This window comes from Fusarium sambucinum, chromosome II (genome assembly GCF_050947815.1).
Source record: "Fusarium sambucinum isolate potato_lamoka chromosome II, whole genome shotgun sequence".
Classification (NCBI taxonomy): Eukaryota; Fungi; Ascomycota; class Sordariomycetes; order Hypocreales; family Nectriaceae; genus Fusarium; species Fusarium sambucinum.
The window spans coordinates 1,437,676-1,462,936 of record NC_139293.1 but is presented as its reverse complement, the minus strand read 5'-3'; the positions used below and the strand labels follow the sequence as shown (position 1 = coordinate 1,462,936).

At 49.0% G+C, this 25,261-nt stretch overlaps 7 protein-coding genes across 7 annotated transcripts; 2 read left to right on the top strand and 5 right to left on the bottom strand.

The window, feature by feature from the left end:
- Window positions 1–2,785: 2,785 nt before the first annotated feature.
- Window positions 2,786–3,641, bottom strand: FSST1_007272 (uncharacterized protein; the record flags this gene model as incomplete). Its single annotated transcript, XM_083224039.1, has 3 exons — window positions 2,786–3,214; window positions 3,257–3,452; window positions 3,499–3,641. The coding sequence occupies 3 exons, from the start codon at window positions 3,639–3,641 to the stop codon at window positions 2,786–2,788; spliced, it is 768 nt and encodes a 255-aa protein (XP_083083233.1).
- A 1,626-nt stretch (window positions 3,642–5,267) lies between these two features.
- On the bottom strand, window positions 5,268–7,127 carry FSST1_007271 (KH domain-containing protein; the record flags this gene model as incomplete). Its single annotated transcript, XM_083224038.1, has 4 exons — window positions 5,268–5,377; window positions 5,429–5,582; window positions 5,634–7,024; window positions 7,082–7,127. 4 exons carry the CDS (start codon window positions 7,125–7,127, stop codon window positions 5,268–5,270), a joined length of 1,701 nt encoding a protein of 566 aa, XP_083083232.1.
- A 1,069-nt stretch (window positions 7,128–8,196) lies between these two features.
- Window positions 8,197–10,008, top strand: FSST1_007270 (ATP-dependent RNA helicase HAS1; the record flags this gene model as incomplete). The annotated part of the gene is made up of 2 exons (XM_083224037.1): window positions 8,197–9,459; window positions 9,511–10,008. 2 exons carry the CDS (start codon window positions 8,197–8,199, stop codon window positions 10,006–10,008), a joined length of 1,761 nt encoding a protein of 586 aa, XP_083083231.1.
- A 2,622-nt stretch (window positions 10,009–12,630) lies between these two features.
- On the top strand, window positions 12,631–15,989 carry FSST1_007269 (WD repeat WDR48 family protein; the record flags this gene model as incomplete). Its single annotated transcript, XM_083224036.1, has 6 exons — window positions 12,631–12,664; window positions 12,726–12,807; window positions 12,876–14,184; window positions 14,231–14,441; window positions 14,488–15,704; window positions 15,762–15,989. The coding sequence occupies 6 exons, from the start codon at window positions 12,631–12,633 to the stop codon at window positions 15,987–15,989; spliced, it is 3,081 nt and encodes a 1,026-aa protein (XP_083083230.1).
- A 286-nt stretch (window positions 15,990–16,275) lies between these two features.
- On the bottom strand, window positions 16,276–17,118 carry FSST1_007268 (mitochondrial carrier domain-containing protein; the record flags this gene model as incomplete). The annotated part of the gene is made up of 1 exon (XM_083224035.1): window positions 16,276–17,118. One exon carries the CDS (start codon window positions 17,116–17,118, stop codon window positions 16,276–16,278), a length of 843 nt encoding a protein of 280 aa, XP_083083229.1.
- Window positions 17,119–17,854: 736 nt separating this feature from the next.
- Window positions 17,855–18,242, bottom strand: FSST1_007267 (uncharacterized protein; the record flags this gene model as incomplete). Its single annotated transcript, XM_083224034.1, has 2 exons — window positions 17,855–18,078; window positions 18,128–18,242. The coding sequence occupies 2 exons, from the start codon at window positions 18,240–18,242 to the stop codon at window positions 17,855–17,857; spliced, it is 339 nt and encodes a 112-aa protein (XP_083083228.1).
- Window positions 18,243–20,167: 1,925 nt separating this feature from the next.
- FSST1_007266 (DUF4452 domain-containing protein) lies at window positions 20,168–20,784 on the bottom strand (the record flags this gene model as incomplete). Its single annotated transcript, XM_083224033.1, has 2 exons — window positions 20,168–20,461; window positions 20,518–20,784. 2 exons carry the CDS (start codon window positions 20,782–20,784, stop codon window positions 20,168–20,170), a joined length of 561 nt encoding a protein of 186 aa, XP_083083227.1.
- Between the last annotated feature and the right edge of the window lie 4,477 nt (window positions 20,785–25,261).

Below are 25,261 nucleotides of genomic sequence, written 5' to 3'. Positions count from 1 at the left end.
TGTCTTGATCAAGCGACGCTTTGTAACGTCAGAAGCGAGACAACAGCCGTGCTGGAGTAAGCCACAATGCAACGTCCGAGCGTGATGCAGATGACGATCAACCGAGTGAGGGGAAAGGCAAAGAACGAGGCAAGTTTCGGCAGTTCTTGAAAGGAAGAAATATCTTTTTCTTTCGTGTGTTGTTGGTGCGTTGGTCGAGTTATATCGATTGATAAGGCATCAGCAGGATGAGAAGGACTGCAGCCAAAGGAAGAAAGTAAAGGATCTGTTGCTTCGGATCCAGAATTAAACATGCTAAGCATTGAATATTATTGAGAAAAGGTAAGGGAGAGATGGGATATTAATATAGAAGCACAAGAGAGAAGTGCGTGATACGGCTTACACCGACTGATATTGGTCATATGCAAATAAGGCGGATGGACGGGCAACCTTAATTACTCCATTCTCTATTCCTTTTCAAACGTCACCAGTACAAAATAGTTAAGAAATGGAAATAAGACAAAAAGTGTAGTCAAACATATGTAATGTTCCCGAAACGGATTCACAGCGATCTTGGCGCGCCTCCGTCGGTATCTTGAGCTTCCAGCTACTTAGTCTATTCAACTACTTGTAGGCTTGACCACGTACCTTCCGAGTGGAAATTGCAAATGCCAGTACCATCATCGTCTTTCTGCAGCAAACTAGCCAACTTACTTCCCCAGTTAAGTTACTTACCCCTTGGCTTTTGCGGCAATAAGCTTTCCACACAACAGACTTTTGCCACTGGAGGCTAGGACTAATGAGAGAGCCTTGAAGCCGTTCAGCTTCACTGCCACCGCCATAGGGTGATCCATACATAGTAATCCAAATGTCTGGGAAAAGTTCTAGACCTCCAGTTTTGGGCTGAGGAATTCTTCTCTCGCTTGTTCTAGATTTTGTTCTAGAAACACTTCGGAGCTTCCGTCATGTTTCCTTGCTTCTGCCACTGACTTCATAACAAAACCACCAGTGACCAAAACATTTATTTGTAATTCTGAAAAGGTGGTAAATTCATCAAGATATGTGTCGTGTTGGAGAAAACAAGCCAGGGGCAACTTTGAGGAGGCTTAGCTACCTATCCATATCATCGGTATCCCGCTCTTCAGCGCCGCGCTCCCGAAAGACTGACGCCTTTGAAGCGCACCAAGACACTAAAAGCGATCATCCATCAACCCAGCACATACGACGATCCTGCTTCTTGGTCATGGCAGGCTTTTCTTGGCAAGCACCAGGATTATACCATCTCCTCGGGTCTCTTCAACGCTGCACGACGTTTCATGGCAACAGCCTTTCGCGCCTCGCCCTCTTTCCCCAAACTGGGTAGGGAGTTTCATAAAAGAGGTAGGATTACTGCTTTTCTGGTACGAGATCGTCACTACTACTGTAAGCTTATCATCGATGCTGCACTTATCAACATTCCTAGTTTACTAACTACTGTCGTTACACTTCGCACCACTATGGCATCTAACCCGCGGTGCCTGACATGACATGACAAGCTACTACTGCAAGCTAACATTAGTCAAGTCAAGTCGGGCAGTACTAACAAGCCCAAACTCCGAAAATTGTTAAATCCGTCGTCGACACTGGAATTCTTGAGACATCCACCGGACAGCTCTGCTGCTAACTGTCCCCGCGGCGTCACCTCAGGCACGAAACAAACGTTCTACGGGCGTAGTCGAAGCTTCTCCTACGCTTCTCTCACCAGTTTTTATCCTTTGGGCTGAGAGTCCGTCGGTTTCATCCAGAGACCTTGTTGATATCTGGTTACGTCGTACCTGGAACTCTCTCATGCCTAATGCTATTGAAGCAATAGTAACTTATAGAGCAGACGTCTGAGGACTAGCGGTCCATCATTAGGAGCCTCTTCAAGACTTGTCCGGCGGGTTAGCTCCTTTTAGAAGGCTTCAGAAGAATATGGCCCGTCGACATCGAGATTGACAAGGCATGCTCAAGCAGGACCCTAAGTACTGAGCGCTCCTAGTGGGCAGCAGAAGAATTGACCTCTAAGCTTTAGGATATAAAAATAAGTAGCCTAACAAGTATGGTCTAAATACCATAAAATGGCCTACTAATTTGGTCTCTTATATTTCTGGCAGATAACATTTCTGGTACTCTGATACGCTTTTCAGACACTCAAGGCATAAGAGACGAAATCGGTAAGCCAGTCTAAGTTGTTTGGATCATTTGGTGATTTTCACTATTTCCAAAGTCTAGGTAACTTACTCTTTCCCTCGCCTCTGAGCCAAAGGAGGCAGAGTCCAAAGAACCAACCCGACTCTCACGCAATACAAAAGCACTGCTGCACAACAAGAAATCACTACGAAGACCAATCTGCCAGTCGTTAACTTGCTCAGCTTCTCATACACCCTTATCCCTGTTGCTGATATAGATTCTACAACGACGCAGATGCCTGCAGGCGTGCCACAATCCGCTCTTCCAACCGCCTCTGTTGGCAGTGCCCTTAGCTGTTTAGACAATACTCTTAGGTGAGTATTTACTTTCGTATCCTAGCCTAAGGCTCACGGAATATCAGTACGCTTTATTGCTGCAGTAATCTTTTTCCTAAATACTATATTACCACCTTATCCCCCCCCTTCCTCCTTATCATTATCCCCCCCCCCCTTCCTCCTCATTATCATCCCCCTCCTCCTCATTATCATCCCCCTCCTCCTCATTATCATCCCCCTCCTCCTCATTATCATCCCCCTCCTCCTCCTCATCGTCGCCAGAATTCTGCGCTGGCTTCTGGATGGTCATGTGACCATCTTTAAAATATCCGGAGAAATGATTGTGCGCCAGCCCAATGCCCCCCATTATCGATGCTTGGCGGCCCGGTGTCTGGGATCGTCAACGGGTCAATTCCCACGAGGCCAGTAGCTATTTGCGGTTCGTGCGTCCTTCTTCTCGCGGTTTGCAGGTATTGTATACGGCGTAGAGCAGTCGCAGTCACCGGCAAAACAAGGCGAGAGTTAATACGGATGGCGAGTGAATCCAGTCGGAAGTAATGTCGAAGGCCCGTAGCCAGTTTTCTTTTCCTCAGCTTCGCACTTTTCTTCAGCTTCGCATCGTAGTTGTCGTACGTTCTAGTGTGTACTTCTTGTAGAGACTTGTTATCAAGTGTTGCTAGTTGCCATGAGAGTCTGAACGTGCAGTCGTAGCAACGTTTATCTGAGACGAAGCAATCTTCTTCGGAATCCTATTCGCGGGTACGTGTTGTCTCCAGGACGCTATTGCATACGTCGCAGCGACAGAATTGGAAGCGCGTGACTCGGTGTGTCTTGTATTCGAGCTCGTATATTCTCTCTTCGTCTGCTTCGGAATCGGGACGGGGTTGTAGTTCGACATCTTGATATGAGTCCCGGTACCAGGCAAGTGGCTGCTGTCCAGGCGATCGACGAGACATGATGAAGGCGATAAACACGAGCGTGATGATTCTGATAATGTCAAAAAAGAGTGTTGGTGTTGATATGTTACGGGTACGTTGTGAGAAAGAAAGAAAGAATGAATGAATGAATGAAATCCAGGCGGCCATGGATGAAGAGAAGGCACTCGGTTTTGAACAAGGAAAGAATGACATTGAGGGAAAGGGCTCCTGCCTCGATCTCGATAACTTCATGCCTCATTATGTACTAAGGCAAGCATCCACTCAAATACCATAAGAGACGAAATATGTGGGCAATTTGATCATTTCTTAGATCATCTCTTAGGATATTTATTCTATCTTAGTAGATGGGCAAGCACATAAGGCAGGGAAACGGAGGCACTCTGGCGTAACTTGGTAGATATCGAATTTTCTACTCTGCCTTAGAGGTAGGCAGGTAATCATCAATGAAGTCAGGCCAGAGATAAAGTTATCGATATATGAGAAACTCCTGTTGACAAACGAGGACGATTCGAGTTATGGTCTAGTAACTCTTTGATCCAACAACACACACTGGCAGCACACTATCTAAATATTGCACCGCCATATCAGGTGTCACCTTCCATCAGTACTTTTCTATCTTGATGACGGTGGGGGAAGTTGCATGCAGCATCAATACGGAACGCCCCTACCTCGGGAAAAACCAAGGGGAATCTTTCAACTCTCATGGAAGAGACTGAAGACAATCCCGGGCTTTCAGTGCGATCTTGTTCGTGCTATCATCATGACTCCTACCTACTACTGACTTTCAATGGATTGTGCAGCAGGACTATCATATGGCCAACACTCTGATCTCGGGTTTAGAAGACGACCATTGGCGGGATGCCTGCCGAATCATCGTTTCTAAATACGTTTCTTTCATGTAGTTCACTTCAAATAAGAGGGCACATTATTAAAAACTCGTGGAATCCCACGGCTGTAAAAGGCTAACAATATGTTACGGTGGTAATACAATGCAACTAAACCCCCAACTCCATTTCTCCAATCCCCCGTCCCAAGAAGATACATTCCCTTCTCCTCATGTCATGCATGCAATGATGAGAAACAGTCCGGAGTTGAAGCCAGACTCAAAGAAATCGTAGATGAAAGCGTAACCCGCCAACGTAGACGGCCATGGGCATGGCACGCAACACACATGCAGATACAATGAAACCACTTGCACGACACAATCGATTTCATCCAAGAACGTACAGGTCTGGCTGGAAAAGAGTATAAGTACGATCGGGCTCACGTCCAGCAAGACACTACTGTCTAGTTCGGGCCGAGAGGTGACTTTCAAGAGATTCAAGTGACCAATTCACAACTCAACCGCATCACGACAGGTTGCAGGTTTCAGGATGAACGTCAGACCCATGGATGAGCAGGCATCAAAGATCGCACATGTCATCACTGCGTTAGTCGTGAGCCGTCAAACCACAAGCACCATGATTGTGAGAAAGCCAACAAGTACGAGGCCCGCAGATTGTGTTCGAGAAGCATTCAGCACCGAGTCGAGATAGCGCCTAGATAAGATCGGATGATGGCGAAGCAGTACGGTCATGGACGTTGCACTTGCTATGCATCCCAGTATTAATGTCGTCAAAGACAGTCGAGTCAAATGATATACGTCATCAAAGAAGTTGAGTCCAAGTAGTTCTCAAGGAAAAAGGAAACGAAAACGTATGATGTACAGTCGTGGGTCGTATCAACAGGCCATGAGGTGTCAATAGTGTCAAAGGCATTGGCATGGTGTCAATCGAACCACGGATGGTGACCTCACTCCGCGGCAATTGCGAAGAAGAGCTCGATCAAGGTCACCCAAGCACGCGCGAGCAGACAAGAGACATCACTATGCCCCTGGTGCAGGAGCGCCGGCAGGGGGGGCACCTTGACCACCTTGCTGCTGCTGGAATACCAAAGACTGGTACCACAACGCAACGTAGTTTTGGTAGCCACCGTCTATTTCAGTTAGTGTCGGTCGAGACCAAAGGGACTTCATCAGAAACTTACACTGGGCATATGGATCCGATCCGTCGGCTGGAGCCTGTTGAGGAGGCTGGTTAGTAGGAGCACTGGGTGTTTGCTGTTGAGAGTAGCTGGGCCTGTCAAGATCCTGGTGTCCACGGCCACCGCCGCCGCCTCGTGGGCCACTTCCTTTCTGTCGCTATAAATATTAGGTGCTGGATAAAGGGCATCATGATAGAACAGAACTTACCACTGCATCCACCTTTTCATCGATGGCCTGCTTGGCTCGGGCGATGCTATCGCGAGAGCCGATCAAGGCAATCTCCCTCTGAGTCTCACCAGGTCCAGAGGATTGGGCGACATTAATCTTACACCCCGTAGTGTTCTGCATCTCACGGATCGTCTCGCCGCCTTTGCCAATGATCATACCTACCGCATCCGAGGGCACATAGACAGCGTCGTTGATCTTGTCAGGGCCACTCGAACCGCCCATATCCCTTTGCTGAGGGCCATCATGGCGAGCAGGAGGTGCGGATCCTCCGCCACCAAGTTTCTTGACAGGCGGGGGCGCATCGCCTCGACTATCACTGTCGACGATTTCCATAATGAAATCCTTGGCACGGGCAGCAGCCTCGCGGGTGCCAATGAGGTTGACAGGTCGTAATCCATTCACGCTTTTGGATTCACCAACAATATTGATGTGACAGCCGGAGCGCTCTTGAAGGTCACGAATAGTTTCTCCACCGCGTCCAATAATCAAACCAACTGTCCTATCAGGGACCATAATTTGCATGTGGTCTTCTCCTTCACGTAGAGCGGTTGCTCCGCCCTTGTTAGGGTCACGAGGCTTCTCAGGGCGGTTCAGGGCGCCCATGCCGCTATCCTCTATGATACGGTTGATCGCATCCTTCACTTCACCGCGGCGATGTCTTGGCCCAGAGATTTTGCACTGTCTATAAGGACCCGGTCCACCATCAGTCGGGGCCAAAAATTGGACACGGCAGTTAGAGTCTGCCTCTATGCGACGGAGATTCTCTCCTTGTCTGCCAATAATGAGGCCTACGAGGCTCGACTCAATTTGAATAGTTTCGGAATTATCATCTCCCCCTCTCAATGGGGACCTCTCCCGTCCGTTTCCTTCTCGGGGGGAGAAGTTGCGGCCACGAGGACCGGGCGAGTAAGAACGATCCCGGTCATAGCCTCGACTATGTGCGCCACGGTCACCGCCGCGTCGTTCATCTCTGTAGGGGTTCACACCATCACGAAACTCATCGCGAGCAGGGGATCGCGATCGTGAGCGGTTGTATCCTCGATCGGGTCCTCGGTTTTCGGAGGCATAAACCAAGGGGCGGTCGTAAGATGTAACTCCCTTCTCAGCGGCGTAAGCCTTGGCTTGAGCGATCGCATCAGTAATACTCAATGTGCCTGAGTTAACAGGCCGAATCGAGCTCAAGTCGAGGTTTCCACTAGAAGATGGTGCAGGAAGGCCATTGTAGCCAGGTGCGCCATACCCGCCGGGGTTCATAGGCGGTTGCTGGTATGCAGCCGCGGGCTGCGTAGACGCGGGCGGGGGAGGGTATGCCTGACTGGGGGCGCCAGGTGGTGTTTGGGTAGGTGTTCCTGTCGGGGGCCGCTGGGATGCTATAGACAAGTCAGTAAGCGCGAATGGCCTGAAATCTGTTAGTTCTTTGAACTTACCGAGCGCAGCCAGAATGCTCTGGATATCAGGGCGAGAGTCCGTCATGTTGCCAGTGGGTTACAACAGAAACTAGCTTTTGCCGTGGGGGTATACCAGAAAATGGTGGACTTGATGATTCAAGAAAAAACAAAGTCTAGATTAGCCACGAGATGGCAATTTGTACCAAAGGCGACGGATAAGTTAAGCTTTTCTGACGTAGGCTTTGCGATGACTCGACGGATCTGCCGGTCAAGTTTCGAGGTCCAAATGGAAATCAAGAATTTGCGATGACAAGGTCAATACAGATGAAGAAAGAAAGGATATTGACAGATCGCCAATAAATGTCTCGGGTCGCGTAAGAAGGCTGATGCGCTCGCGACGGTAGTGAGATACAGAGTCTCTAGCCACGAAAGGGGTAATGTCTCGAAAGCGAAGATGAGATTGAGGAGGGAGGAATCTGATTTGGAAGAATCAGTGGAGGTTCATAGAAATGAAAGACGACCCGAGCGCGAAGGTACAGTGCCTACAGTACCTGCAGTGTAGCGTGACTAAAGGCTAAGCCACATTGGGAACTTGAGTGACAATCCTCCACTAAGTACATCACAGAAAACCCTGAGCGAATATTTCAGTCTCCATTTGCGATGCAAAACTTTATGCTGGAATTTATCGAATTTTGTGCCTGATCTCGACCTGCAGTTTTCCCCATAAGCTCACTAAGTTTTGTGTGAACCTAATAGAAGGGCTAAGTCTTTTTGTCTGTTGTGAGTCAGACTTGTCTTAGTTTACATTACCTATCATAAGAGAGCAATATTTTAAAGTTATAAACCACACTCTGTACCTACCTGCATCTCGATCAATTCAACGCAAAATACTACAAATTTGATGAGCTCTTTTGGGAGATAGACATACATTAGACTAGTCCTCTAATAGCAAGCTTACAGCAACATTTGCCGCTGCTCCACTGCGGGGAATTTCTACTACAAAGTCGACAGCTAAGCCAAGTCGGGTCGGGCACGGAAAAACCAGTCACCGTTATCGTCCAAGACTTTTTCTTATCGCTGAAAAAAAGTTCTCGATTCGAGACGCTGCTAAGACGATGGGTTATTCAGGATACCTACCTCAAGCGCAAAACAAAATGGATTTCGCCGGCAGCAAGAAGCGCAAGTTTAAGGACGCCAATGGTGTCAAGCCTTCAAAAGGAAAGAAGTCTTCTTCTATTTCCGACAAAAAGTCAAAGAAAGCCAAGCGCGCCGAACCCGAGCCCCGCGATGAGCCCGAAGTCGATTCTTCCGACGAGGAAGAGGCTCTGAATGAGGTCGAGGACGAGAGCGACGAAGCCGATGAGGACGCCGAGGCCTCAAAGTCTGAAGATGAGGAGGAGGAAGAGGACAAGGCCGAGGACAACACAGATCTGCCTGACGGTGGAAAGCTCACATTACCCCCGGTTGCTGGTGCTGAGGCGCAATCATTCGAGGAGCTCAACCTTTCCGAAAAGACCATGAAGGCCATCAAGGAGATGAAGTTCACCAAGATGACTGAGATCCAGAGGAGAGGTATTCCCCCTTCTCTGGCTGGTCGCGATGTTCTCGGTGCTGCCAAGACTGGTTCCGGAAAGACTTTGGCCTTTTTGATTCCTGTTATCGAGATGTTGAGCTCTCTGCGCTTCAAGCCTCGCAACGGTACTGGTGTCATTGTTGTTTCTCCCACACGCGAGTTGGCCCTACAGATCTTTGGCGTTGCCCGCGAGCTCATGGCACACCACTCTCAAACATACGGTATCGTCATCGGAGGCGCAAACCGTCGCGCTGAGGCCGAAAAGCTCGCCAAGGGTGTTAACCTGCTTATCGCCACCCCTGGTCGACTCCTCGATCATCTTCAAAACACACCCTTCGTTTTCAAGAACCTCAAGTCTCTGGTTATTGACGAGGCCGACCGAATCCTCGAGATTGGTTTCGAAGATGAAATGCGACAGATCATCAAGGTCCTTCCCAAGGAGGACCGACAGACTATGCTCTTCTCCGCCACTCAAACAACCAAGGTCGAGGATCTTGCTCGTATCTCGCTGCGGCCTGGTCCCCTATACATCAACGTTGACGAGGAGAAGCAGTACAGTACCGTAGAGGGTCTCGAGCAGGGCTACGTTCTTTGCGATGCCGACAAGCGATTCCTTCTACTCTTCTCTTTCCTCAAGCGCAACCTCAAGAAGAAGATCATTGTCTTCTTCAGTAGTTGCGCTTGTGTGAAATACCATGCCGAACTCCTCAACTACATCGACCTTCCTGTCCTTGACCTCCACGGCAAGCAGAAGCAGCAGAAGCGAACCAACACCTTCTTCGAATTCTGTAACGCTAAGCAAGGTACCCTGATCTGCACTGATGTTGCCGCTCGTGGTCTTGATGTACGTGTTATACCCGAATTACTGCATAAAAACTTTACTAACTTATCATAGATTCCTTCTGTTGACTGGATTGTCCAGTTCGACCCTCCGGATGACCCTCGTGACTACATTCACCGTGTTGGTCGAACCGCTCGAGGCAGCAACAACAAGGGCCGATCCCTCATGTTCCTTCAGCCCAACGAGGTCGGATTCTTGTCGCATCTCAAGGCCGCTCGTGTCCCCGTCACCGAGTTTGAATTCCCCGCCAATAAGATCACCAACGTTCAGTCTCAACTTGAGAAGCTCATCACCCAGAACTACTACCTGAACAAGAGCGCCAAGGACGGTTACCGCAGCTACCTGCACGCCTACGCTTCGCACTCGCTGCGCAGCGTCTTTGACATTAACAAGTTGGATCTTACCAAGGTCGCCAAGAGCTTCGGTTTCTCGGTGCCTCCTCGTGTTGATATCACTCTCGGCGCCAGCATGAGCAGAGACAAGAAGCAGCAGGGCCGTAGGGCATACGGCAGCCAGCCACGACAAAACCAGGGTAACAAGTTTACCAGGTAAATGGCCTAAGCACCTAATGGGAAAGGTAAAATGTGGTGTGCAGTGAAATTGGCTGTCGGTGTAAATGGAAGGCTTCAAGCACGGCGTTAGGTTTTGCAAAATGTAATGAATGTACCCAGCTACGGCAGGATCATAGACAGACCTTTTCGTTTCAATTGCTTCGTTCAAGTGTCTAATTTCGTGTGAAACATTTGCCACCTATCATTTATTGAGGGTGAGTTATGTCTAACTATAAAGTTCTGGTTGACCCTAAGAGTGTTATTAGTAACTATGCCCTTCCCTCATTTCCACTTTTTGGTCGTTCCTTTCACCTGCATTACTAGAGGTTCCCCATCAGCGACCAACCTGTCGCCAGGGATGACTGATTGGCATTAAATCGATACCTGCAGACACAAATAAGGTTGGCAGTTTTATTGAAGTGCAGGTACCCGTCTGTCCATTGATTTGAGAGATCGACAGTGTCTGATGCGTTTTAGCCGAATCTGTGACTTGATGCGAAGTTCAACATGGTTTGATCGACCAACACTCATCGAGCCACTTGGAGAAATCGAGCGACTGCCCAAATCGAGTTTCAGACCACAGCCTCAACTTCCTCATATGATTTAGCCTAGAATCGTCTCAGTAAAAACACAGCTCGTATTCAAACCGGAGGTCTCGGCATGCTTCCCAAGTGCAACATCTACCACACCCTGAGTACAGCCATTGGCCGAAGCCGCGTCACGAGCTTCACTCCCTTCTTCCCGTTGGGGCCTTAGTCCGCGTCATGCCCTTTTTGGCCTATAGAGGTCAATTGATTCTTTCTATTTGTTTGGAAAACTTTACTTTTACATTGTCCTCATTTTTACTGTCAAAAGACGTTATATCCTACACCTTTTAATAAAAGGCTGATCGAGCAACTTGCAGTACATCCAGCTTGAACCAGGCATAGAGCCGAGAGACGTACCACCACCACCAACAACTTTCAATAATCCCCGCGCATCAAATCAGTAACTGTCCTTTTGGTCCATTTTATCCCTTCAAAACTCAAAAAAAGAAGGCAAAGCTTCATAGCATTGTGCCCGACTGGCGATTCCATCCATCCATCGGCGTCCAACCAAACCAATCTCTACGAGCTTTATCGACACTCTCAAACTCAAAACCACTACTACCAGTCACAATGTGCACCAAAACATCAATCGAGCATCGTTGTGGACATCGCGTCTTGCGCGGCAACACAAGATGTTACCGAGAGGACTGTGCTGGGAGAAAGGAAGATATCACAAAGGTCGACGACGACTGCTCTCAGTGTGAAAACAAGCCCAGCCGATTCAGGTCTTCGCGGTGGTGCTCAGTCGGATGCTGCGTTTGCCAGTGAGAGAATAGTCTACAAGGGAACAAGAAGGGAGGGTAAAGGGAATAATGATTCGATTTGGTCGGAGTAACACGGGTTTGAATTTGGGAATACGGAGTATGGAGGGAGGGCTTTTTCTGTAGCAACGAGTTAACTGGAGTTTACCGGCTTCTCAATTTATTAGTTATGAGTCAAATGATTCCAATTCACTCGCATTGTTATGTTAAGAATTGTTTCTTGTCTGGAATCAAACCAGTCTCTTTCATGTATTTGGATATGGGTAGATGACAATCTGCACAAGATCTGAGACATATGATGATGTGACAGGAACTGCTTGTAAAAGAAGTCAACTGATCGACAACCACGAGTAAATAAAGAAAGCAGTTCGTTGGTGAGGGGAAAGGAACTGGCGTCTGGGCTTGAAATGCGACTCAATTGGATTGGATGAATATCAATTAAGAGTTGCCCTGGGCTCGGGTCAAATGCGTAATTGGACATTTAGCTAACCCCCCAACCCCGCTGTTTGACGGGTTAGAAGGCCGGGTATTTGGATGTGATGTGATTGATTGACAGGGGTCCAGGGGTTTGTTTTCCTAGGTCTTCTCCAGCTTCCAAGTTCAGAGCTCACGAGACTTTTTCTCCTCTTTGACCAGACCAGGGCTTCCAATCCTTCCAGCTAGCGGTCCAACTGTCCAACGGGCCTCAAAGTAGAGGCTGGGAATACCTAGGATTGAACCCCTGGAGAGGATCTGTGAACGCCTCCATAGTTACCTTGGTAGGCAGTCAAGCTGCAGCCATCCACCAGTTCAGTTCCATCGCTCACTGCACCTCACCCAACTTGACATTATTAGCACGAGCGACGAAGTAGTTAGTATGGTCGCTTTATACCGTAAGCTATTGATTTCTGTGCCCTGCCTAAACTTATTCAATTTGGTACCTATTCTAGTAGCCAGTTTCTTCTACCCCAGCCCACTAATTAACCCAGCACAGCGGGTAGCCAGTAGTGGTCGGGCCCTCCACTTTCCATGCTTCCCCATCCCGCATTCTGCAATCATCACCACTTACCCGAACCCCGACAGGACCTACCAACTTTCGCTATCACTGCCTCAGCACGCACAACATCACGTAGAGACACTGAGCCGTACCCGTACCTGTCAATCCCAACAAACAGCCTACTTTTGTCTTCCCGAGGTCACCGTTTCCTGTGCCTTGCCGTCGTTTGTGCTACGTCTCTTCCCGTCAGCGGCGCATGCTTGACTTGACCTTGGACATTTACTCTCTCACATTACACCATGGCTAAGAAGGCGCGCCAAAGAATCAGCTATGGTAATATGAAATATCAATTCGCCTTCTGGAACTTCTGAATAAGCTGCTAATGCTATAATAGTTCTCGAAAATGCCAAATCCTCCGAAGGTGGCCATCGTCTAGGTGTGAATGGCCTCGCCGTTGATAATGATAATGCAATTCTGTAAGCAAGCTCCCTCGTATCAGCCCTTGTGATGTTTATCTATCCAGCACTAACACATCTCGCCATAGATACTCAGGTGGACGAGACGGCATTGTATGCGCTTGGGACTTGAATCTCGATCTCAAAAACCGTAGCGACGTTACCGATTCGACCCCCGAAGACAAGAAGCCCAAGTCCACGACCAAATTCCGCGCTCAAACCCATGCCCACATGCATTGGATCAACGACATTGCCCTTGCGCAGAATAACACAGCCCTCGTCTCTGGCTCATCCGACCTTACAGTGAAAGTCTGGCGACCACATTCCGAAGAGGATAATACCCGCGTCGAGACGATAGGCGAGCATGCCGATTATGTCAAATGTGTTACAACCCCGCCCCCGGATATGGGCGCAAACTGGGTCGCTTCGGGCGGCCTCGACCGTAAGATCTGCCTGTGGGATCTCAATGGCGCCGGTAAAACACTCGAGATCGACGTTCAAGGCGAGGAAATTGCTGAGAAGGGTTCTGTATATGCCCTGCGTGTCGGGCGCAACATCATGGCGAGTGGTGGTCCAGAAAAAACGGTGCGCTTATATGATCCTCGAACAGGCGACAAGGTCTCTAAACTTGTTGGTCATGTTGACAATATTCGCGCCATTCTTATTGATGATGCTGGTGACACAATTCTTAGTGCCAGTGCCGACAAGACAGTCAAGATGTGGAGTATCAAGAACGGTCGCTGCATGTACACATTTACAATGCACGATGAGAGTGTCTGGTCGCTCTTCTCGGACGACCCGACACTCGGTGTTTTCTACAGCTCTGATCGCTCCGGTTTGGTAGCTAAGACAGATGTGCGGGGCAGCCTGGAAGACATGGACGATGGTCTCAGTCTTGCTGTTGCACATGAGCACATTGGAGTGGGCAAGGTTGTTGCCGCCGGAGGTCATATCTGGACTGCAACCAACAGGTCCTCGATTAACCGATGGGAGGATGTTGATACCGATACCAATATCAAGCTCCCCGAGTCAGTTCGACACCATAGAGCTACATCAAACGCCTCCAATAGACCTCGCGAATCTTCTCCTCCAGCTGTTAACGGAACTGCTAAGAAAGAAATCCCCGCTGAGTCTATCTTGCGCGTTTCTGCAGCTGCCTCCTTCCCTGCACGCTCTGGGCTGGACCCCGACTCCACCACCATCACAGATGCTGCGACACGCAAAGGATCAGAAGCTATCATCGATTCAGGAGAGTCCGATATTAAACCAATTCATGCAGTGGCCGAAGAGACGATTGAAGGTCAATTTGGATTGCTCAAGCATAGGCTACTCAACGATAGGAGGCGTGTGTTGACGTCGGACACTGCTGGCGATGTGTTGTTATGGGATTTGATCAAGGTCCGTTGTTTTGTCATGTTATGGTGAACATAGCTAACTTTGGCAGTGCAAACCTATAAAGAGCTTCGGTAAACAACATTTAGAGGATGTAGAACATCTCGTCAACACCGTTGAAGCTGTAGCTCCATGGTGTTCTATTGATCTCAGTTCAGGAAACCTCACTGTTGTACTGGAGCCCTTCAACTGTTTCGACGCTGAAGTATATGCAGACGAGCTCGAATTGCCAGAACCCGTCGAGTTTCGAGAAGACCAGAGGAGTAAGCACGATACCACATGTAATGAGTTTAACTAATTCCTTCGCAGTCAGTCTTGGAAAATGGATCCTTCGGTATCTCTTTGCCGATCTCATCGATGAAGAAATCAGAAGAGATGAGGCGCATCGTCAGAAGCTCAACGAGGGTATCGAAACCAGACAAGTTACCTCCGAAGGAGCTGCCGGTGCTCCCCCATTGTCGATATCATTACCAAAGTCCGCCATTCCAGACTGGGATAACGCAGACCAAGTCACCCCGAAACCCAATCTCTACCCCAATACTCCAGGATTGGGCATTGGTTTGGCGACACCTGGCCCTAGTATCATGTCAGGTCCCAACAGCTTACCTGATGTACCCGAAAACGCTGCAACGAGCCCAATGACTCCTATAGAGAAGAGGACGTCGCATGTCAGCCGTCCTTCAACAGAGAGAGAGGACTACTTTACAAGCCCCCTGCAACTTCTTGAGTCAGCAGTCAAGGCAGCTAGTATGGTATCAACACCTACACAGGATAACGCAGATTCGAAAAAGTCTATAGATGGTGACAAAGAGAAAGAGAAGGAGAAGGAAAAGGACAAGGCCGACAACGCAAAATCACCAAGCACCCCATTTGGCAAGAAGAAGTTCCGCATGACATTTGGTACTAAGAAGCTCTCACGGTCAGCTTCTCAAGCCACGACGGAGAAGCCTGCTATTGTCGAGGAAAAGGCTGAAGAGTCTGAGTCATCGTCTGTCCATGAGAAGGAAAAGGAGGTTGATGACAGCTTCTTTGGTGTCATTCAAAAGATCCATCAGGAGTACGATAGACAACTGACCGAGAACCCTGACAAACCAGTCGAGACCCGAGTGGTTCCCAGTCTGCCCAGCGATACACCTGTTCTAAAACTGCCGCCCGGAACCAAAGTCGTGATCCAGGAGGAGACTTCGGGTGGCAGTGCCAACTTATACCAAGGCACTGTTGAGGATGTTGGTAAGGATGCAGACCTTATTGAGCAGAAGGCGCCCATGTGGCTTGGTGATGTTTTGCTTCAGAACATTCTCCCTTTCAAGGAGCCGGTCAAGGTCTCATTCGTCTTGTATCCAGTGGATGACAGCCTCCCGGCCATTGCTTCGGCAGATGGAAATAACAGGCTCAACGCAAATCGCATGTTGCGAGTCAGAAAGATCCTCTCCTACGTTGCTGAACGTATCGAGCCCCCGCTTGAGGAGCCCGAGGAGAACCCTATGAGGCCAGAAGAGTATCTAGAACTATACTGCAACGACCAGGTAAGCGCCCCCTTTTTCACTCTTTCTATGGCATTATGTTTGCTGACCCTTGTTAAGCTGCTATCTCCTGTGACAACCCTGGCCACTCTCCGTACTCACCTCTGGAAGGGAGGTAACGATATCGTCCTTCATTACAAGGCCAACGGCAAAAAGGAAATCCGGCCATTCCCTCCTCCTCCGGAGCCTAAGCCAGTTGAGTCTGAGGAAACCCAAGAGGCCACTGGTACGGAAGAGGCAACTACTAATGGCCAGGGTCCTTCTCAGCTTCAACCTCAAGCTGTCTGATTCAAGGCACCCTGCACTATTGCATATCGAACGCGAAGACACTCCGTCCTACCTTTCCATGTTTCATGCACTCCTTTTTATATACCAAAAGGTAGACTTTTGTCTCTAGCGAGTCCCTTTACCGTGTATAGATTTGTACATAGGTTAGATGCCACCAAGGCACATATACCATTAGCGAGAAATTAAGCCTTTATCTCTTTTGGACCGCCCATCTCTTGACGCCTTGCTCATGCTTGATATCATACAATGCCCACCAATTTTGTTTCACTTTTGTTATCCATATTATCTATGCAACTCCGTTCATCGTGTTGATAGCCCATTGGTAACTTCCCAAGAAGATCGCGCCTCCTATAGAAATCCATGTCACTCGCGGTGCCAGGCCAGCGAAGAATGCCTTACTACCCTCCTCGCGCATTATCTGGCTGAATATTCTCGACACAGAAACTCTCTCTTTGGACAACATGACTCTTGTCTTGAGCACGTCAAGCGGCGTAGTAAGCGCCGCAGAAAATCCACCGGCCATACTTCCGTAAAGAGCGCTTTCAGCACCAGTGACCTCGCGACCATCACGACGGCGACGTCCCCAGGATTTCATAGCCTCCCATAGCGGGAATTGGATCACAGTGAAGGGCACCTCACGAAAGACTGTAATTCCCCAACCACGGTAGAGCTCGCGCCACATAGGAACGAACCCATGGCTCGAGTACCTCGACAGAATAGCTCGCAGCGCAGCAGCCGAGGAACCACCATGCTGTCCCGCCTGAGCACGCTGCTTGACAACCTCGGTCGGCACACGCACAGCGCAAGCAGCAATCTCGCCTGCGCTAGCAGCAGCCATATGCGTAACAGGAGCTTTCCATCCCGGCGCAGAGGTATTATCCTTATCAGCCAAAAGGCCCTTCACGCTTTCATACGTGCAGAAGAAGAACGCAGCACCAGGCGCAGAACCAACGAGCGCAGAGCCAATGCCACGATAAATACCGCTGAATCCTCCCGAAGGAAAGAATCCAGCTGAGGATTGAAGGCGGGTCTTGAGGGTGTCGAGAGGGAAGAGGGAGAGATCGACGGTTGTGCCGGCGAGGGCGCCTGCTAGGAGGGCAGATTGGAAGGACGGCCGGTCTGCGGACATGTTGTTTCGAGGTGGTCGGTAGCTTTTTTTTCGATTTGATGGTTTAAGGGTGATCAATAGACTGGACAAGACCCCGGAGGAGGAGGAAGAGGGATATTGGGAGCTTCGGAGGTTTAAACCGATCGACCGAGACCGGCGAAATATTGATGATTTGGAGGAGCTCGAATATTTGGAGTTATCGATAAGAGGAGCTTAGCTTGAGGGGCATTGCGACTGGAGCTACCCTGTATTAGTTGAGTGTTGATTGCATCACTAACGCGTCAATTGTTCACGCAAAAGATCCTTCTTCAATTGAATAGAAGGTATGGAGATATATCCATAGATTTTATGTCCGGTCTTTTTGGTGGTTAAAATGTTGAGTTGGAGGTTGTGAACAATACTATTGAAGCTGGTTGGAATACCTTAAACACAGGTGATCATTTCCCAATACAAAATGTATGATGACGGCATTGCCAAGAGACAAGTTCACACAAGACAGATAAACTACATCGATCCATGCCTTATTAACCTCATAGAGATGCAATTATTGACTAGAATTCACAATTGTATGGAATCACTAATGTTGGATTGTTAAGTCATGGCATTGAAAGATTGTCATTAAGACAAGTCTCATTAATAAACTATTTTGTTCAGACGTTGCCAGTCTATCATCCGGACCTTATAACTCCAGAACAACCCATTGATCAAACCGTCAACCGCTCATTTCATTTAATCAATCAATAAGTCAAACACCTTTTTACATGTTATCCCGTGTGCTGGTGCCGGCCTTGTGAGTCTCCTCGGCCGCCTTCTTGGTTCGCTCCTGGAGGTTCTTGATGTCCTTCGCAGGATCGGTTTGCGATCGGTCAGCCTTGACAGCTTCCTCACTGTCAGAAGCGAGCTCTGGCTTCCAGTGGCCACTGCCCTCCTTCTGCTTCTTGAGGGAGTCCTGCTTGTGCTTCTCGTAGTCGACGTCGGTTTCTGTACGTGGTGTAAGAAAGAGTTTTCCTTTATGGGAGGTGAAACTTACGAGTTGAAGACTCCTTGAGACCGAGACGTGTTGATGTGGTAAAGAATCCTCGTCCAAGGATCATCTTGCTAGACTGCGCAGAGCGCATAGTCATCATGGATCGAGCAGACATCATATTGACGGTTGTTATTGAAGAGGTGAAGTGATTATTTCGAAGGATTAGATGAATTGATGAGAAGGAGAGGGAGAAACAGCTGCAGGGAAGAAGAGCTTAATACTGCTCCCCTCGGGTATGAGGTCGACCATTTGCGGGAGAATGACGTCACGAGCATCATCACCTGTACGCCTTCTCTTTTATTCCATTTCTCCTTGAAATGAAGATGGACTCGATGCGTCAATTCTCCACTACTGACGGTGCTATCCCAATTGGGATATCTATGTACCTTGAAAAGTTCCTGCCCAGGAAGCAAGGTACAGACAGATCCAGGGGGACCCAATTGAGTGGCTGTAGTTGACAATATGGGCTGTTTGTTGTGAACCTACCTTGTGTCCGTGGAGTGTGGGGTTGAGGTTGAATGAACTACAAGCAAATTGTATCCTATACACATCACGAAATGGACTATTCATTGCGCCATGTAGAGACCAATACCGTAAATAAATGTTCACTTTGACATAGGTGGCTAATTGTAAGTCAATTGAAGAATGGTTCACGTATGTCTATCATCGAGTGACCATGTAGCACGTCATGATCTCATAGCAAATCCCTCACACAAGATACGAAAACACTACATCACTCAACACATGTCACAAATTGAAACTCAAGTTATTTGAACATTCGTATATTCTCGTCTCGCAGCGATGCAGCCGCGTTGTCACAACCAGACAGCGCCAATACCCAGTTAACAATAGCCACGCAAATGCAGTCTACCGCTGCAGTGCAAAACCAGGCTCGAGGGCCTCCCGTATTCCAAATAACCTCTTTGTATCTGATCATGACATGTGTGACCCAGGCCCCCAACACTCCAGATGCTAGACAAGGCGAGAAAAAATATTTGTAAAAGAAGCCCGTCCAACCTGGACAAGGGCGAACCAAACAACGCTCCAAAGTATAAACTACTCCGGTCCCAAAAACAAGGTAGGCCAGCGCTGGTGCTGAAAGCCCGATCCATGTGCAAGAAAACAAAAAGAGGACAAATATATAGGGCGTCCCATGATACAAAGAAAACGAAGGGGCAAAGGTGGTTTCCTTTTCAATTCCCGTTCATTGCAGCAACAGGACAACACCAGAAATTCGACCAACTCCCCGTGATTTCCCAGATTCCATCCCGATTAGGGATCCCAATACTCGCAAAACACCGTTCATCTCAATCCTGATCACCGCCCAAAGATACTTCCAAGATGCGACCGATCAAATAACACCGGTAAAGACCCCGCTTGCGAAAAAGCACTCCCTTCTATGTTGTTCTTTTTCTCTTGTTGACTTCATAACCCATGACCGCGATGAGAGAAGACATTTTGGTATGAATGGTAGGCCAACCCGCGCCCAACCATGTAAAAAAATGAAAACAATTGATGCCAAGATATTCCGATACTTGTGCCGCCGAACACCGATGCAATGTCGTCTTAAAAAGCAAAGAAACGCCCGTTCGTGTCTTGAAGCCTCATCTTGAGAGGCGGACACCCAACCCTAGGTATTTGATTTGTTGCAAAAATAACAAAGTAACCAAGCCGAAAATGATATCGATCTTTATCAAGCCGTGCCAGTAATATCCTCATTAACTTGTTGGTTAGAACAAGACATGTCGATTAGGGATGTTTGTACAGGTGAGATAGGTTTGGAGGGTAAAAGTAATGGTTGTCGAAAGATGTTGTAGCCAATGTGAGCAGTCGCATCAAGCGAATGCTCCCCAAAAAGCTCTTGAGGTAACCAGCCCAAATGATAAGATGATGCCAAGATCAAGTCTTGATCAGTCAATATGCCCGCCAAGATGAAACAGCTGCCAAGAACGAACGGTTGTGTTTACAGTTCTAAGCGCATCGCCGGTGGTGCGACACGCCAGTCGACCCATACAACATGTATGGAGAGCGACTGCGTGCGGCTTACCATCGGCGAAGAGACTGTTGCATCCTGCCAGGCGATACTGACTGAGGAGGGCTTGACATGGTAATGCCAGTAGCAGGGTTGATGATGGGGATGGCATTGCGGCCGCGAGTAGCGGAGGGCTGGTGAAGCTTCATGCTTGGCTGATGCTGGTAAGAGGGGGGGATGAAGGCGGGAGATGTTGAGTTGAGAGAGAAGCCAGGAGCAACAGTGTTGGGGTGTTGCGTGGGAGAAGAGTCGGGAGAGTTGCTGGCTAGTGAGGAACGCTCGGACGCGCTGGAGATAGACACGTACTGCGGACAACAGGTCAGATGGATGCGCTGTGGAAGACAGCAGCGGGACAACTCACGTCGTTCTCAGTCAACAGACCGGGGCAGAACTCCATATCGTCCTCAAGATCAAAAGATCGGCTGGTCTCGAACTTGGTGCGGAAAGAGGTGATAGCAGCAGCCTCGGGATCCTTCAAGTTCATGTTACGGGGACCAGATCGGAACTGGCGCTGGACTTGTTGGGACATGGAGAGACGAGGAGCTCTGCGATTTCGGCCGGCGTGGTGGTTGTGCGACATGGGAGCGGGGTGCACTGGGTGAGCGTTGTAGGTGTAGTATGCAGACATTATGTGAGTTTGGGCGAAAGTCGCGTTGTTGTGATTCCGGAATTGGTGCGGGATTAATCAGGTAGGCGATAAAAACACAGTCAAGAAATGAAGTGTTGAGTAGTCGTCGTTTATAGTCGTGATGGACAAATCCGAAAAAATCGCAGACAAGATAGGAGAGATGAGGTTATGTGGTGAGTTGGAAATGTAGAAGGAAGCAAGTTTGTTGGTTGATGTAGGTTTTTGGTTACAAGAGATGAATTGTGGGAAATAGAGTGGGAGCGAAGCGAGACGAGGTACAAGAGGAGGGGCGGAGTGAGATTGGAAGGTGACGGATGGCTTTGATAAGTAAAATAGAAATGGAAGGGGACAGGCGGGATACCTACAGTTTAGTGACTGCACACCGGGGACGGCGGGCAATTGGTTCTTGTTGGTTGGGGACACTGTGAGTCCACCAAGGTCCACTAGACCTCCACTAAAATCCACATGAAGCGCCTGCAGAACAAGGAGATGAGGGTGGGACCATGTCCTGGCAAATCACGACCTGCAAACGGTGGACAGGCTTGCTTTGCCACCTTGTTATGATTGGCATATGAGCAGAGTAGCGTGTGCCACAGTGTAATCTTGGTGGCATGCTACCAACTAACCCTGGTCTCTCAGGGTAGGGATGTTTAGGAAAAGCACACAGTCTGCGTCTCTCATGTTGAGCACAGTATCACCGGCGTGTTCAGAAAGCTAGACAACACACGCATTTGCTAGGGGGCTGAGTGCACGCTACCTGTCCTATTCTGGGCTTGTCTGCACACCAGGCGGTATCCGAAACTCAGCGTCTATCCTACAAGGGTGTGAGCTACTGCACTCACACTCACGAAGCCCAGTGCTAGATTGAAGATTAAATGTCGGGTCGGCTTTCTCGGGGTTCCCCATTCCAACCTTTATCACTTGACTGCTCTCAGCTTTGTCCTAAACATGCTTGGATCGTAAGACCTCAGGCCTGTCTCTTTCTACTGTACGGCACTGTACACCAGACACAGGCTAGGTTAGTATGTCGGTCCAGGGGTGCGCATTGTTCATCAGGTGAGTGACGGAATCTGGGCTACCCATACAGATACCAAAACACACAGTGAGAATCCTCCACTTGGAGTCGCAGTCTCAGTCTCAGGCACCATCTCGACCGCGTGCCTCTCCCACTCTCCCACTGCAATTCCCCTGTGCTAGCGCAGGCAAACCCCTTTCTGAACCGTCCCCTTCAAGGCTCTCGTAGTCGTGAGATTAGGCGCTATACCCTGATGCAGCGTGCTAATTTTGTCAATTGATTGGATTGCGCGCGCCTGTCCTTTTGTTGACATGCTGAGATTGTTATTATCCACTATCTTGGCCCTTCGCGCTTCGTCTATGCGGAATTAATTGACTGTTGTTTCTCATCTGCGACAGACGTTGAGCCCCGCAGTTGCAATCAATCTTTCATTAATATCGCGGCGTACATATCTGATCTGGTGTATGTATTGACGTGGACCAGGCACGGTATCATCAGGTACTGAATATCTTGTCTTGTCTCGCCGAATGGGGCCTGTCTGTTAGGCGATTTGAGGTGCAGTCATGTCAAGTGCTTGCAGTTCGATGCAGCGCACTGCCGACGTAGCCCCCCAGTCAAAATCGCATCGCATCGTCCATTGCGGGACGGGAAGGGAAGGGAGGGGACGAGCGGAAAGGCAAGGCGTCGGGCAGTTCTGCACTGTAAAGGCATCGGGGGGCGGCGAGGGCTCAGGTGGATTGGTGGTAGGCAGGCGGTGATGGCTTGAGCAGCACGGTACCTTTCGAGGCAGTGAGCACTAAGGTCTAGAAGAGCACTGTGCATGACCGTCAAAGAAGCCATTCCCGACCACCAGCGCCATATGAGGGAGGGTTGGTATCAGGCATGACTGGGCAGCCTCAAGACCCTGTCTTGCGCTGTCCTTGGTGGCCTGGGTCTGGACATGGATCCTTGGTCCGTTGGAAACGTGGCGGACTGGGCTGGACAAAGCTTTTGCACTGTGCTATTCTGTCATGGCCCCTCCAGTCTGCAGATCGCATCCCCTTCCCTTTGTTGTTGTTTTTATGCCCTGGCCAGAGGCCGAATGAGATGTTGTTGACAATCAACACACTGTTTCGCCAGTGGTCGAACCATTATCGAAGCGGCCTTCAGGGTTCTTTGGTGCTAAAATAAATGTCGCCACAAGAGGCAAACTGATTGATAGAAGGATCATCATCATTCTCTGGCTTCTGGAAGTCTTATGTGACGTGAGTGCCATGATGCTGATCATCGCCATGCTGTAGGGTAGTGATCCAGGGCATATCGTCAAAGCCCAGACCATATCTTCATCAACAACCCTGATCACGAAGAGAGAAAGAGGTTGACGAACCTAGAATGAAACCAAAACACTGTGGCGTTGTCCTTCAAGGTTAAAGGTAACATCACCCACACACACCTAAAATACGCCAGCCCAACCCCAACCCCAACACACGATTCCAGTCCAAATTCAGTTGCACTACCTTTTTGTGTGCACTGCACTGCACCCACTCTGTACTGTGAAGTCGCTCTGCCCGAAAGTCTTTCTTGGCGAGACAACTCTTTGTCGGTCGTGGCATGGCGGTTGTAACGTCTTTGCGGGCGCCCATCAAAATAGAGAGATTTAAAAAGATCAGTGTCTTTAATGTGCACAACGTCCAACGGGTGAGATCGTGTTTCGTATGTTACAGAATAAATTATCAGCGATCGTCGTTGAGTGGTGAGTGTTGACGATACCGATAAGCAAGTGACGACGGCGGCAAAATGCAGCTTGGTACTGATTTTCTGTGTTTTAATGCACCTACTTGGGAGTTTTGTTACATATGCATATCGTCAATCGTTTCATCATGCTAAGAGGTCCGCTTTGCCGCCAGCCTCATCTTATCTCTGCATGCTCAGTGCAACCCACCAATTCAGTACTGAACTGTAACTTGTTTAGAAGATTCTTTTGTTAGTCTTTGATACTGCCTCCTCTGGTGCAACCCAATCCAGCCTTTGTTCAGTTCGCATCCAGACCAGATCGTCGCTCATCTTTATCAAACAAGCAACCACCTTGCCCTGTCCTGCCTGCCCTACCCTGTCTGCTAACCTGGTCAGGTCTGCTTTGCTTTTCTCTGTCTCAACGTCAAAGCGTCCCATCAGGGCTGCCGGGCTGTCTCGATTTACCACCAAGTTACCGTACCGGACCACGCCACGAGAAACCCTCGAGGTTGTGTCATTTGCCAGGACATCATTGTGGGGACGATGCTGCGCTATCTACACCTATTTTGGGCTGGCTGTGAACCTCACTTTCTTGCAAAGGCCTGTTAGTGAGCGTTAGCGGGAGGTTTAAACCTGACGCACTTCTCTCTTTGGTTGTCGTTTGTCGGTCGTCCATGCCGATCGCTCGTCAAGACGACAAGAGAACCGATCAATCCCATAATATTGAACTCCCCGTTCCTGGAGAACGCCTCCAGATTCTACCCCGAAGGATTTCGAGACCCTCGGCCGAATGCGTAAAGCTTGATGTTTCGGCTTCCTAGCGCAAACCATGCAGCATTCTGGACAGGTCTCTCAACAAAGAACAAAACAAACATACATAAAGTTAATGTTGACAGAGAATACTATGTAAACTCAGATTACGAGGAACAAGCCATTCAGAACGGTACATACAAAGTACAACAGGTTTGATACCCTTAAGGGTCCTGGTGGCAAACGACGTTGTTGCGTCCAAGTACCCGCATACCGTAATAGTGGGAGAACAGTATCATCCCAACCTCACTCAATAACTGGGATTAATTTAATTGACAGGGAAAGAGAGACATGTCGACACAAATGTTAAAGTCGAGCAACGATACAACACTGTTCTCAAAGCTGTTCTTGAGTCAGATGTCTTTAGCTCTCTTCCTGTCTGCCCACGTTGACGCAATCAGCCATCGATACCCATGCAAGACCCATGCCATTTCATCAACTCACGATCTCAGCAAGCAACAACCAGGTGCACGCATCTCAATCGTTCACAGTTGTTCAATTTTGACCATCACGAGTTCTCAACCCCTCTCTATATCATGAGACGAGCCCATTAAGTGATGCACACGGCGTGCCATAACACATCACCACACACCGCCATTTCTCCAAAGAGACTCTTTATCGGCTAGAGCGCTTCTTTCGCCATCTCGACCCTGACCTTGGACTGCCAGTGTCTCACCTGGCGGAGAACAATGGCAGTTCCCAGCCCGAGCACAAACTCAGCCCAGACCGCGCCACCCCTTGCTTCAATGCAAGTCACCCCGCGCGCCACACTTTGCGGGGGACATTACTACGTCACCTGACGAGAGGTTCCATTGACTTTCAGACGGGATGCTTCAGCGCTGATTCGTTTATGGTCTCCAAGGATACTATTAGAATACTAATCACGATGAGACAAGTACTCACATAGTGTATCTCGACCTCCAAATCTTTGTAGGAATT